This window comes from Thermobia domestica, chromosome 1 (assembly GCF_964235325.1).
Source record: "Thermobia domestica chromosome 1, izTheDome1.hap1.1, whole genome shotgun sequence".
Lineage (NCBI taxonomy): Eukaryota > Metazoa > Arthropoda > Insecta > Zygentoma > Lepismatidae > Thermobia > Thermobia domestica.
The window spans coordinates 56,054,443-56,067,754 of record NC_137454.1 but is presented as its reverse complement, the minus strand read 5'-3'; the positions used below and the strand labels follow the sequence as shown (position 1 = coordinate 56,067,754).

General features: G+C 36.5%; 1 protein-coding gene across 3 annotated transcripts in view; it reads right to left on the bottom strand.

Moving 5' to 3' along the window:
* The window catches only part of Axs (Abnormal X segregation), a 204,350-nt gene that overhangs the window by 3,399 nt on the left and 187,639 nt on the right, over nucleotides 1–13,312 (bottom strand). For all 3 annotated transcript variants that reach the window (XM_081757254.1, XM_081757246.1, XM_081757261.1), the window contains 4 exons: nucleotides 10,915–11,004; nucleotides 8,525–8,710; nucleotides 5,039–5,230; nucleotides 1,397–1,645 (listed from right to left, as the gene is read on the bottom strand). In XM_081757254.1, coding sequence (XP_081613380.1) covers nucleotides 1,397–1,645; nucleotides 5,039–5,230; nucleotides 8,525–8,710; nucleotides 10,915–11,004 — 717 coding nt within the window. The remainder of the gene's footprint in view (nucleotides 1–1,396; nucleotides 1,646–5,038; nucleotides 5,231–8,524; nucleotides 8,711–10,914; nucleotides 11,005–13,312) is intronic.

The following is a 13,312-nucleotide window of genomic DNA, read 5'->3' as shown; positions in this document are numbered from 1 at the left end:
AAACATATTTAAGCATTTTCGAAACTTCCGCTCCTGAAAGGCGAAGGGGGGGGGGGGCTAATATATACGATTATATGCAAGAGTGACAATGAAAATTCAGGCCATATTAATATATTTAGAAAACTGAGATTTAGACATGAAACTCTTTGTTACGACAGCAAATTTTATTTATTTATTTAATATGTATGCTAAGGGAAGTAAAAGGAATTCAAGTGTTCTGTCTAGAGTTCCTCATAAATTCTTGAAATTAGGCAGATGAAATTCGGCTTATAAACTAGTCATTAAAAGTAAGCGGATACGTGTTCCAGCGTTTTCAAAATATCCGTTTTAGGAGGAAAAAGGGATTTATTATTATTATTATATTATTGGCCTCCCAATTGAAAGGATTGTTGCCTATTTGCTATCACATCACCGGAAAATGGCTGAAAACTTTGAAATAAGTTCGGTACATGCTTAGTATCTATCTCGAGCTAGGTTTGAATCACCACTTTGAACCCCATACTCCTTTAGGACACCCCCTTGAATCAAAATTAATGCGAAAAATAGAATATATCATGAGCCCTTCAAGTGAAGATGAAAATCTGTATATAAACTCCTCATTATAAATTAACGGACATCTGACCCAGCATTTTCCAAAATTTCGGTTTTAAATAGGGGAAGGTGCAATTTCTATGCTTTTTAGCCAGATTAAAATAGACGTTGTCTTTTGTTTGTGATTACATTATGGGAAACGGCTTACCCGTTTAAAATGAATCTTTGAACATAAAAAAAGGCAGGAACTACCATGTCGCATTGATTAATGGGCGTCCTAAGCGGGTAGGAGAGTTCAAAATTTATGCCAAAAATAGAATATCTTATGGGGTTTTATAATTACATTTTCATTGAAATGTGTTTTCTAAAGGGGTTCAATCAAGTGTTCTCCATAAACCTATTCTCCCGTGCGAAGAACGGGCATTTCAGCTATAAGGGTATAATGCGACTCCAATAGTTTCGCTGTACGTATATTACTAATAGGATTTAGCCCGTCACGTACGAGAGATGAAGTCCCTCGGCGATCACACTATCCGAGGAAAGGGAAGGAAAAAACGATTGGGAAGGGAAGAAAGCGACCTGGAAATGTATGTTAGGTACCATCCCGGCATTTGCCTGATGTGAATGAGGAAAACTCAGAACATATCGCGTGGTCATGCAATCTATTATTTCTCTTGGGTGTGAGACACTGCAGTGGGGAAGGACGTGTTTTGTGCAAGATAACATGATCTGCCAACTGCAAGATAACATGATATACCAGAATTCAAACTCGGGCATAACCTCAGTATTGCGTAAAGACTAAGTCAACCAATCAGGTTAAGTTAATAATTGCTGCATTTGCAAGATGTACTGTGAATATTCTTACCTCATTCTTAAGAGCTTGTCTGGATTGGTAGGCCGCCTTTGCGAGAGCTAACTTCACTTTGTCAGGTCTATCAGGTATAGCTTGATGTAAGACAAACTTAACAGCGAGCAGGATGTGTTCAAATATCACGAAAAGAATAATCCAATCAGCAGTCTCCATATCCGGAGCGAGGCATCTTATGTGAGGAGACATTGCAAGGAGTATGCAGTTTGTAAAAACTGAAATTGTGCCCAACATCTCAAATGCTTGCTGAAATATTAAAATTCAGTGTAAGTTTAGCATTTAGTAAAGTTAAACTATCACATACATTACAATTAACATATTAAGAAAGAAAGAGTGAACAATCAATCACTAATTTGACAAAGTCATGTTACCAGAAGAGCAAGTATGATTTTAAAAGAAAAGAGGGGAGAGACAACGTAATAAACGTACGAGACAAAAAAAGTAATTTGGGCATTAGGACAATAATAATAGTTCTACCATTGCGAATGCATCAGGTTCCCAGTTTAATACAGAATGTCATCCTGGTTTCATAGTTGGCAGTGGCAAGCTTCAGAAAACAGGGCCGGCTGTTGAATATCTCAGTAAGTAAGAATACTACAGTAAGAATGAAGTCTAATTATGCATTTCATGCCAAGTAATTTAGATAGAAATGCAACAAATTTTTATATTATATGAAATAAATGGAGGCTCTGCAAGTATGGTTTCCGGGCCGAAAACTTATATTCTAGCTTCACCTAGTCTGGTGACCGTAAGAAAGAAAGAAAGAAAGAAAGAAAGAAAAAAAAAAAAAAAAAAAAAAACAGTGCTTAGACAGTTAGCACGTAAAGTCAACGACTGTGGCGAAGTCATTAACTAAGCTGCGATTCCATGTGACCTAATGCCCTGTTTATGCCTGTTATTGGGTTGTCCGAGTTAAATATGCTTAAGCGTTCATTGGGATTAAAAAAGATCTTGAGACAGGTCACGTCCAATTCTACCACATAGATATTCTCAATCGCAACTTTCAGCTTATCGAAGCTTGAGCATCGATTCCCACTTAATTGAAGTTTAGAAGACCAAAACTGTTACAATTGCGTATCTCCAGGAAAAAGTGAATAAGAGGAAGTTGAAATCACGTCTCGATTTAACTTCAAGCGAGTCACTCCTTAACGATGTTTGCTGTATGAGAACAGGAGTTGTCATAGACAATGATGAGTCCCGGTACGTGACTACCACCGAATTAGGGATAATATGCTCAAGAAATTAACGATAGATTTCGGCAGTTACGATTTATCCTTCGCCCAAGAGCTCCCAGACTGTAATACTGTCGATGTTCATTGCCATGATCAAGATTTTCATTTTTCCCCTCTACGCACGTTCCAACATATTGTTGGCGATGCCTCGCTCGCAGGGTACATGAAGATATGGCACGGTATTGTTTGTGTTGCATGTACAGACCCACCCCACTTTTCATTGGTAGCCCGTTTCGTTTGAAGTCGTGGATGGTGGTGGTAACGAAGTAGATCATTGCGGTTGCCTCTTTCGAGAATTTAATTTGAGTGGAGGGTCTATTTGTAAAGTAACTTCACGATTTTTTTAAAAAAGTCAATTCAAACTGTATACTTTGGGAACTCGATCTCTGGACTAACGAGATTAGTCCTTTATTTGGTTAGATTTTTCATCCTTTTTACTGTCAACATGATAGGCGTATTCACGATCTTTTTTAAATTCCTTAATTCCATCTTGTATCGTTCGTAGTTTGTACGCCCGGCCACTCAATGCTGTCTCCACCCCTTTCTAATTTATTTAGTTTGGCCAATTTAACTAAAAGCCTAAAACTGAGATAGGTAATGGCTACATGTCACTACGAAATTTCATTTGTTTATGTTGAGTACACAGTCTGGTCAAAAGTTTTGTCCCAAACATATACGAAAAATGCCGGTAGTTAGAAATGATGTATGAAAATAATCTATCATTGTTGTGAAACCTTAATGTTAGTCTTCAGACAATTATTGCCCTTTTGTTTCTTGTAGAGTGAAGATTGAGTAAGGAAAGAAAGAAGAGAGTGTTGCAGTTTTGGCCCTTCAAAAGTGTAAACACCGTCCAACAACTATCTTAAAGTTATTGCAGAAACAGAACATTACACAGAAATTAGTTTATTGCACCATACAGGGTGTCAGAGATAATCCTCACACTGGTAGACCTCAGTCCATTATGACACCTGGTGTCATTCAGGCAGTGAAGGCAAGAATCGCTCGAAATTCGGTCCGTAAGCAGGGTTTCATGTCCCTGCAAACGAACATGTCGCGATCATCAATGAAAGAGATGATCAATGAAGACCTAGGACTGCACACCTACCGCAGGACAGGCTATCAATTAAATCAGCGCTTGATGATAATACCACGTGACAGAAGTTGCTTGAGAAAATTTTCGCATTTGAACACTTCAACAGACAAAATGATAGGGTGATGCTACAACCAGTTCTGCACAATGTGTACAAGTTCCTCGAGTCCAGCGAGGTCATCACCCTGCATCAATGATTGTTTGTCTAGGTTTGTCGTACATGGGTCCCACTGAGGTCAATTTTTGCCAAAAAGGTGTGAAAACGGGGGCCAAAGTATACCAGAAGGATATTCTCAACAAGATGCAATACGACTCAGGACCAGCTCACAAAGCGAATACGTCACAGGAATGGTTCCGTCGGAACAAAATTGCGTTCATCAACCACCGAAGAATGGCCCTCGTCCAGTCCAGACTTAAATTCTCTTGACTGCACGATTTGGTCCTGTTTGGAGAAGATTTGTGCTTAGCCTCACATGACTGTGGACCGTTTAAGCCTGCTATAGTTAAAGTACTGACTGCAGACAGGAATGTGGTACGTGCTGTCATTGATGATTGGCCGCGTACTTTACAAGCATGTGTCCAGGCACAGGGACACATTTTCAGTAACTGCTATACCCATATATATAGCATTAGATCTCTCCCTCCATACGTAGTTTCATCTTTATGGTCTGTTAATCCTGAGACAGAACCTTTGACCAGAGTGTGCAGTCCGTTTAAAAACAGAAATTCATGATGATCTCTAACCCAATAATACAAAATTCAACATGTCTGTGTCAGAATGGTTTCACTTTTTAATTTATGCATAGTTTTAATGAGACTACACGAGATTCCATCACCTTTATTTGTAGTTTGTGATCTTCCTTACAATTATTATTGAAATGAAATGAAATGAAATGAAATCTTTAAGCTTTACGTCCCACGGTTATGCCGTTTAGGCTAAAGGAGACTGTGATTATGAGAAATGAATGAAATGGTGGAATGAAGAAAGTGGGAAGAAACTGGAGAACCCCGATAAAACCCACGAGTGTGGTGTTTGTCCACCACAAAGTCCACACGGCGCGAGCTGGAATCGAACCAGGGACCCCAAGCACCGGAGGTGAACGCTCTACCACTGAGCCACCGCACCCCCTACAATTATTATTGTTTTATTTTTCTTGTTGAATGGTATTAACAGACTAATTCGTTACAATAGGTTTAATTAAAAAATATTAATGAAAATAATGTACAAAAACGCCGATATTTCTAATGTATCTAATATTAATATATTGATTCAGTGGATATTTTGAAATTTATATTATTTAGACGTAGCTATCTCACCTGCCATGCTCCGATGTCCTTAACCCTTTTAGCAAACGGCCTTTGATATACTCGACACAATTTGAAAGCATCCGCACGGATTTCCAGTACATTATTGAAAACTGCCCAGAAGGCTGCCATGGGATACACTGCAGAGAACAGGAACACATAGCCGAACTGAATAAACATTTCCAAGTAGTCATCGTATGTCCCCTGTAACACACCAAAAAGTTAATACAATTAATAAGGACACAATGTTAAACAAAAGCTTCCTTATCTTTTACTATATATTTTTTTATACACAAAATTGATTCGAAATTGAGACGGATTCTCGACATATAATTCACTTCGTATAGCCATCCATTCACAGATTGAAAAACATAACTAACAATTCTTATTCACGTTTTGAAAATGTTCGATTAACTATTACATTGTGATGCTGTCTCTATGCTGATTACCTGGTTTGTAAGGAAAAACTTCATCTTTCACGATTCTCGAAGTGAAAAATACATGGTGTGGAATTACATGATCTGAATGGCAATTTTGTTGTGCACGATGATCAATCCACTCAAATGTACTTGCTTAAGTTCTTTTTGCACTTATTGATATCAAATCGAGAATAACAATTCTAACTTCGCAAAACAAATAACAGAATTGCCGCCAACCTCACGATTTACAAAAATTTACGTATTTATTTCCGTATGTAGTGGAACTGGTAACCAAGGTTTGCCAACTCCACTGCTTTTAACGTGAACAAGCATGAAAAGTGAAAAAACTAAGTTTTCGGAAAATAGATTATCTAAACTTATATTATAGGGTACCGAAAACACGAAAAAATGAACTTTAAAAGGTCCTAGCTCAAACTATGGAACCTACCGTAGTTGGGTCAAGACTTCACTTAGGAACTAGTATGTGTCCTATCCAAATATCCAAGTTTCAGAATCCTGCGGCGCTTCCGCAACAATTTTTACAGAGGTAGTTGGTGCGTACTTCAAATTATATGCTTGTAGCCAAACCCCCCTACAAAAATTATTGCGCGAGTACCTTAGGATTCCGAAACATGGATATTTGGATAAGGCACGTAATTAGTTCCTAAGTGAAGTCTTAACCAGACTGTGGTAGGTTCCATAGTTTTGGAGCTGTGGATCTTTAAAGTTAGTTTTTCATGTTTTCAGCAGCCTATAACTCCGAAAGGAAGCATTTGTGCACCCAGCTTGGTCTATACTTTTCGTCTTATCTTGGCGTCAGGAATCCAAACGTTGTCGGTGTTGTAAACCAAAATATTCTACACGTCAGATGAAACGACACCAAAAAATATTGCGTCAGCAAGTCAAAAGTATTTTGTTTTGTGTATATATATTTTTAAACGGTATGTAAAATGGAAATGCCAAATCACAAGGGAATTAATTTTAGTTAAAAACTAAAAAACAATTATTTACAGAAATATATTTTTCCTTTTATAACCAGATTTCAAATAAACATCTTGTGATCTGCAGTGACAACTAAAGCACATGGATAACAATAAAATCAGTCGAACTAAAATTCATCTACAAAACCTTTCTCGAATAGTGTTGAGCATCAAAACTAAAACACTATACTAAATATATTATTTTTTAAATGACAATTTATTATCAATTAATATAACTGACCTACAATGAATGTGATGAAATTACAGTGAATACTGCTGAATGATTGCTCATGACGCTAAATCTGGCGAAAGTGCAATTAATGCATCTAATTATTTCCTGACCCTAGACTTGTTTCTGGTTCTTATAACACAAATAATCCTAAAATGTTACAGCACCCTGAGACTAATGTCATTAAGGCTAACAGCAGTGTGCTCACTGTTCGGAAAGAAATACAATTCATAAGCTGAAAAAATAAATAAATAAATAAATAAAATAAAATAAATAAATAAATCTTAGTTGTTTCTTTAGATAAAACCATTAGCTTGGAAACTTTTATTTCGATATTGTAGGAGATTGAGACACCACTGTACATGCTGATGTACTGTAATGCAGAGAGTTTATTAGTTATACAAGAAATGCAGTTTATCTTATACTTTCATTACCGCCTAGTACGTTAATTCAGGGTGCTCTCAATTTATGGCGCGTATTATCAAGCCTTTAGGTTACTTAATCACCAAGAAATACTAGGATTGAATGCAGGAAGCAACCTCTCTGAATCACCACAATCGCCCGATTTAACACCTAGAGACTCGTTAGGATTATGAATTAGGAATATGCGCTTTTGGCATCTATGTCGATGTTAGACCATTACTTATGAAGGATGACGTCCTTCGGCGATCAGACTAGCCGAAGAAGTGAGGAGGAAGAAAGATCCGGCCTGGGATCTTTCGTAAGTACTATCCCGGCATTGTCTGTTGTGAATGATGAAAAAAAAAAAAAAAAAAAAAAAAAAAAAAAAAAAAACAGAAAAACCTCATTCAGGATGGCTAGCCTGAAAACGCTTTTACACTTTTTCGACCGAGTGCCCCACTGGAAATCGAATCCGGGACCGTTTGCACGAAAGGAGAATGTTAGCGAAAGGCGAATGTTAGTTACGCAGGGCTACTCCTTAGATTTTTATGTGAGGGGTACAATAAAGAATTTTTCTTCCTCCTGTTCCCAGTTGTGGACGAAACCTATTACAGGAAGATATCTTTTCTGTCAAGAGGAACTATAAAGTAAACAACGCGATCGAACATTTATAAAGTAAAGAACGCAATGATGGATCACTAATTTCTATAAGCTTTTAATTTTTCTTCAAATTAAACGCTACTATTGTACAACTAACTCATTTCTAAGTTGCTTGGTATGAAATTGTTCAGTGCCTATGGTGTTTGCCATAAGAAAAAGACTAGAGGAAGTAAAATACTAAAAAACCCAACACTGTCATAGTTTCATCCAACACTTTCCCCCACGTTGCCAATGGCACATTCATTACAATGCAACAGTTCAGATGAAAGACGCGGAAACAAAGTTCAATTTGTCACTTATGACTTTTTGGATATATTAAAACGTGCTTAAAAATAGATAGCTTTCATTAGGAAGTCAAACTATGCAGTGGAACACAAGCAACAAACAAATCTTCGCAAAGGGCACTAAAAGACTAGCAGACCTTTAGAATTGTTCTTCTGAAGCTGAAAGAGATTGATTTCACTCAACAGTGAATACAGGATCAGTGTACATGTATGATGAGCGTATACTGCTGATCGCTGGAAGTGAATTATTTGGAAGGAACCTCATAAATGAATGAAACGAAAAATCATAAAAATAATTTTATTTTAGCTCCAAGTAATTTTATGCTTTTAAATTTAATAATATTATATATATTTAAAAAATAGAAAAAGGCTTATTTTTAATTTTAAAGAACATTTATATTTTATTTGTATTCATAATTGAATAATAACATAAAAATAAAAGAAATTAGATCGCTTTTAGTCTTCAATAATCATGAAGAAATTATTAATATGACACGAAATCACCTTACCCTATGATCACTTACCTCGTACGACTCCATTTTCCCTTCAATAATTGCTTGTTCGATCCGTGGATCTTTACAGTGGAGTGTTGGTATTTCCGATGCTTTACATTTCCCGAGGTCCGGGCGATAAATACATACCGGAGATGAATTGCGACCAGGACAGAATAAGCCTTTAGATTGAAGTTGTTTTCGTACCATCGTGATCAGCTATAAAATATTGAGTACAATTAAATTATATATAATTTCTTTACCCGTAATATTTATTTCAAAGAATCAAACTATTCCTTGCGATATGTTTTGTTCGGAAAATGATTTATTCATTTCTTAAAACAGGAAATTATAACTATTGAAATTCAATTTGGGCAGACTACTATAAATGACAAAAGCTAACTATTTTTCTTTTAGCCGTTTTTTTTGTAAGTCAAAGAGGAAGTGAAATGTAACTTACCATAATGACAGATAATTCTGCATCCGAAAATACGAATCGGAAGAATTTTAAGTGTTGCCATCCATAGAAATTACAGTGAGGCCAGAATATGAATTACCCAAAAATTCCTGTTAAGGCAGCGACTAGAAAAATGAACTCAACGGTAATTGATGACTTATGTTTTCTTGGCTCCTTGTTAACTACTTTTTAAATAATGTTTGTATTTGTACTCTTGAGGAATTCTGTAATTTTGTTTGTAGTGATATAAGATTATGCATACAACTTACCAAATCCAATATCACATCAGATTGTATAAAAGGTGCTGAACTTTTGGAGGTTAAAACTGAGAATACATTTATTGTCATTTTAAAATAGCGTTATGAAAACCACATATGCAGCATTTTATTCGATGGCTTTCTGCCATTTTTCCGTTTACAATATAATGCCGTTGCTATAGAACGTGGTTTGTGATTTGAAAAATTGTGACATATGGTTTTTACGGGCCCCCTTTGAAACTAACTTCAACATCATTCAGAAAGTTCTGCAGAGATCAAAACAAATTATAATTAGACTGTCAGGTCCGGGCTATTCAGTGGATGCATTAAAAACCCCCAACCAAGTTTTCTTAATTTCTAACTGATTGTTTAAGATGTACGCGGTCTAGCATTGTCAGCGTGATATAGACACCCTTTCTGTTGACCAGTTCTAGCAGTTTCTTCTAACTTGCGACGATTCAGGCTCGAGCCTATCGTTCTGCCTAGCAGGAGACGTTTCTGATGAACGATGCCATTTCAATTTCACCAAACGCACAGCCTGGGTGACAGTGCGCGTTTCCCCCACAGACTATGGAGCTTCTCGCTTCGATCACGATATTTTACGCATATTCTTTTCACGTTTCATCACTCGTGATCAACTGGATTAGAAATGGCTTGAGGTCCCGACCTTTCAGTGCAGAGTTGCAGACAGAAATTAGATCGAGTAATTTTTTTTTTTTTTTTTTTTCATTCATTCAGATCCTGTAGCACGCAAACGTCGAGCTGCTTCTTGTAGCCAACTTTTTCTAAATGGTTTAACACAGTTTGGTGATGGATGTTTAGATTATTGAGAATATCATGACTGCTTATACGTCAGTCTTGTTTAAGTGTTGCCAGAATATCACGCAATTTTTCTGTGATTGGTCGCCCACTGCGAGGAGCATCTTGAACATCGAAATTTCCAGAAAGAAAGCGCCTGAACCATCTTTGATTTGATTTTGAGTTTAACGTCCCTTTCAGCAGCAAGGCTATATGAGACGTGGACCTACACATTAACGTGGAATCCAAACCACATGAGCTCTAGCCGGGAATCGAACCTGGGTCTCCAACGACAAAAGGCACGTAAGCTAAACCGTTTAGCCACGGGGAGCTCGTCAATCATATTTTTGGCTATTGCTTTGATAACATATCTTGCCCACAGCCAGCACAAATTTCTTCACGGGCATGCGCGGAATTTGCACCTTTATCAAAATAAAATTGTAAAATGTAGCACAGTTCTGCTGAAAATTTACTTATCTTCACGGCGTAATGCCTTTTGTTTGATTACAAGAATTCCGATACTTTTTACACTTCTATTAGCTTCAGCTATCAACTATCCTGTGACATTAAACCTGACCCGCTGACACTCGTATACCCTGAGTTTTTGACATTAACTCCATCTCGTGCGCAAAAGGCTCAACACTTTTCAGAGTGTATTTGATATATAAGATCTAAGGACGCAATAGATTGAATTGAATATACAATATGGTATTTTCTATTGTTGCAGACTATACAATATTTATAACCATCAAACATTTGAATATCAGATTTAATGTTCAGTAATATTGTTTCTCTGGTTATCAATGACATACGCCAATATTTATTAATTTGTTAAAATTTTTATCCTCTGCATACAGAATCAACAATCCCCACACACATTGGGAACTGGCAACATTTAGCTGAAAACTCACCTCCTCAACATAGCGCCTGAGTATTAAAGGAAGAATGGCTTCTTGGAAGTTATTAATCGCTTGGAGAATGATCAACATAATGGCCAATTGCTGCAGAATAAATAAACAAACATGAAATACATTTAAAATTACATTGGAAATAGTTTCAACAGAGACAAAGTGTCACATTTTTAAGATGAACATCCGCTAACCTTTCCCTATGCGCCTTTGTAGTATTTCGGTAAACAATTTTGTTGCCATTTACTGCAAGACACTGACTGAAGAAGATAGGTTTTACAAAGATAGCTGCATGTCATTTATAACTTAAACCTTCTCAGAAGAAAATGCTTTTTAAAAAAAAAAAAAAAAAAAAAAAAAAAAAAAAATAAAAATAAACTATTGATGATCACCTACACACACTAAAATATATAACTCAAAGCTTGGAAACTGTTATCCAGAGTTAGCCTAAATGATTAATCGAGTCCAGAATTACATGTCGCCAGATCTCTCGCCACGTGATTTCTTCCTGTGGAGTTATATAAATGGCAAAGTTTATGTACCCTCAATAGCAATATCACTGCTACTGTGACGATGAACATTGACGGAAACATGCTAGTGAATGAACGGAACTGGATTACCGTTTGGATGTGTGCCGGGCGACCAAGGGCGCACACATTGAACATTTGTAGAATGCACCAGAAACTTGGTGAATGTATGTATAGTTTCATGCATCACCTGTCTTTGAACGTCGTATACTTGTAAATAAACAGTCCTTTGAATCCGATGAATCATTTAGACTAACCTTGTCCATAAATAAAAAAAAATCTTAGCGCAAGTACTAAATTTGAAATATTTCTCTTTATGTTTTAAGTAATCATCCAATTAGAAGTCTTACGACGCATTCTCTTGTTAATAACTTAGGAACAAATAAACGAATTTGAATAAAAGTCTTTCTAGCGACTCTACAGTCCGCAGCAAAAAACCTGCAACATGGGCATGTAAGTTTATTGTGAAACGAAGAAGTCTTTTGCTTAAAAAAAACGCACTGCAGAGGACGCTGCCGAGGTTTCTTCTGGCACGATTCGTGCCACCTAGACGTTATGTTGATTCCCTGGGCTGTTAGGCGTAGTTTCACAATAAATTTACATGCTCATGTTGCAGGTTTTTTTTTTTTGCTGCGGACTGTACAAAAAACAAGCAAGTGTCGCGTAAAGGGGTTTGGTTTCTAAGGCGTGATATTTATCTCACTTCTGGTTTTAGAGAGTTTAAAGTAAACTGCAATATATTCTTGGGACTGTAGTGTATCATACATGCACCAACGGAAGTCAAGGAAGGAACCGTACCACTAGTTAGATAATTTAATAATAAGCAATATTTCCTCGCATCATAGCAGCAGCATATACAACACACACATAACGGCACGCTATTAGATTGGATACCCCCCTTAGGCAGATATAGTAGAAACCAGAGGCTTTTCAAAATCAAAACATTATCCTCAATTAAAAGGTATACCAATGAACAATTTATTAACGAGATCATATAGAACAAGTAACCAACAAATATATATATAAGTGAAGCTCATATGGAACAAGATGTAAATATATAGTATATATTCTCAAATTTCAATTTCAATTAACCTCTCTCTATATATATGTAACACGGTAGTAACAGTAGATTAATATCAAATTGGCAAAAATAATTGAATTTAATTATACATTAAGTTAACACTACTTTTACCTGTATATGAAAAGGGCAACTTCCAATGGTCAACTCGGGAACGAACGATGGCCGGAAGTTTCAAACACAAAATATCATATATTAAAAAAAAGAAAGAAAACACTGGAGGAAAAAAACTAAAATAAAAAAATCACAAACTACAAAACTAAATAACTGAACACTTCCGTCTTCGATCCTTTCCCTCGCTGTCCATGGAATTGCAAAGCACAATTTTACACTTAAAAAAAATCCAACCAATACGCACCCGATTTGAAGTCAATCTGACAAACGGCAGAAGGAATTCAAATCACGGAGCCAGACATGACGTCATGTTCTATACAATAGTACCAGAACAATTAACCAATAGAACACCAGAATAAGAAAACATTTTTTTTTTAGAAATATTAAAGTAGAATACACTACAGGACACATCATTGATTGCAGAAAAACAGCTTTTCGCTGTCTACTACCGTTAATGGTCTATAATGATCAACGTGAAACCCTGGTTAATTTCTACAACTTCCGGTTTAAATATCGCCTTCAAATACTAATTGTTCCTAACTTTTGATCCTCTAGATCCTGACCTCGCCTTCAAATACTAATTGTTCCTAACTTTTGATCCTCTAGATCCTGACCTCGCCTTCAAATACTAATTGTTCCTAACTTTTGATCCTCTAGATCCTGACCTCGCCTTCAAATACTA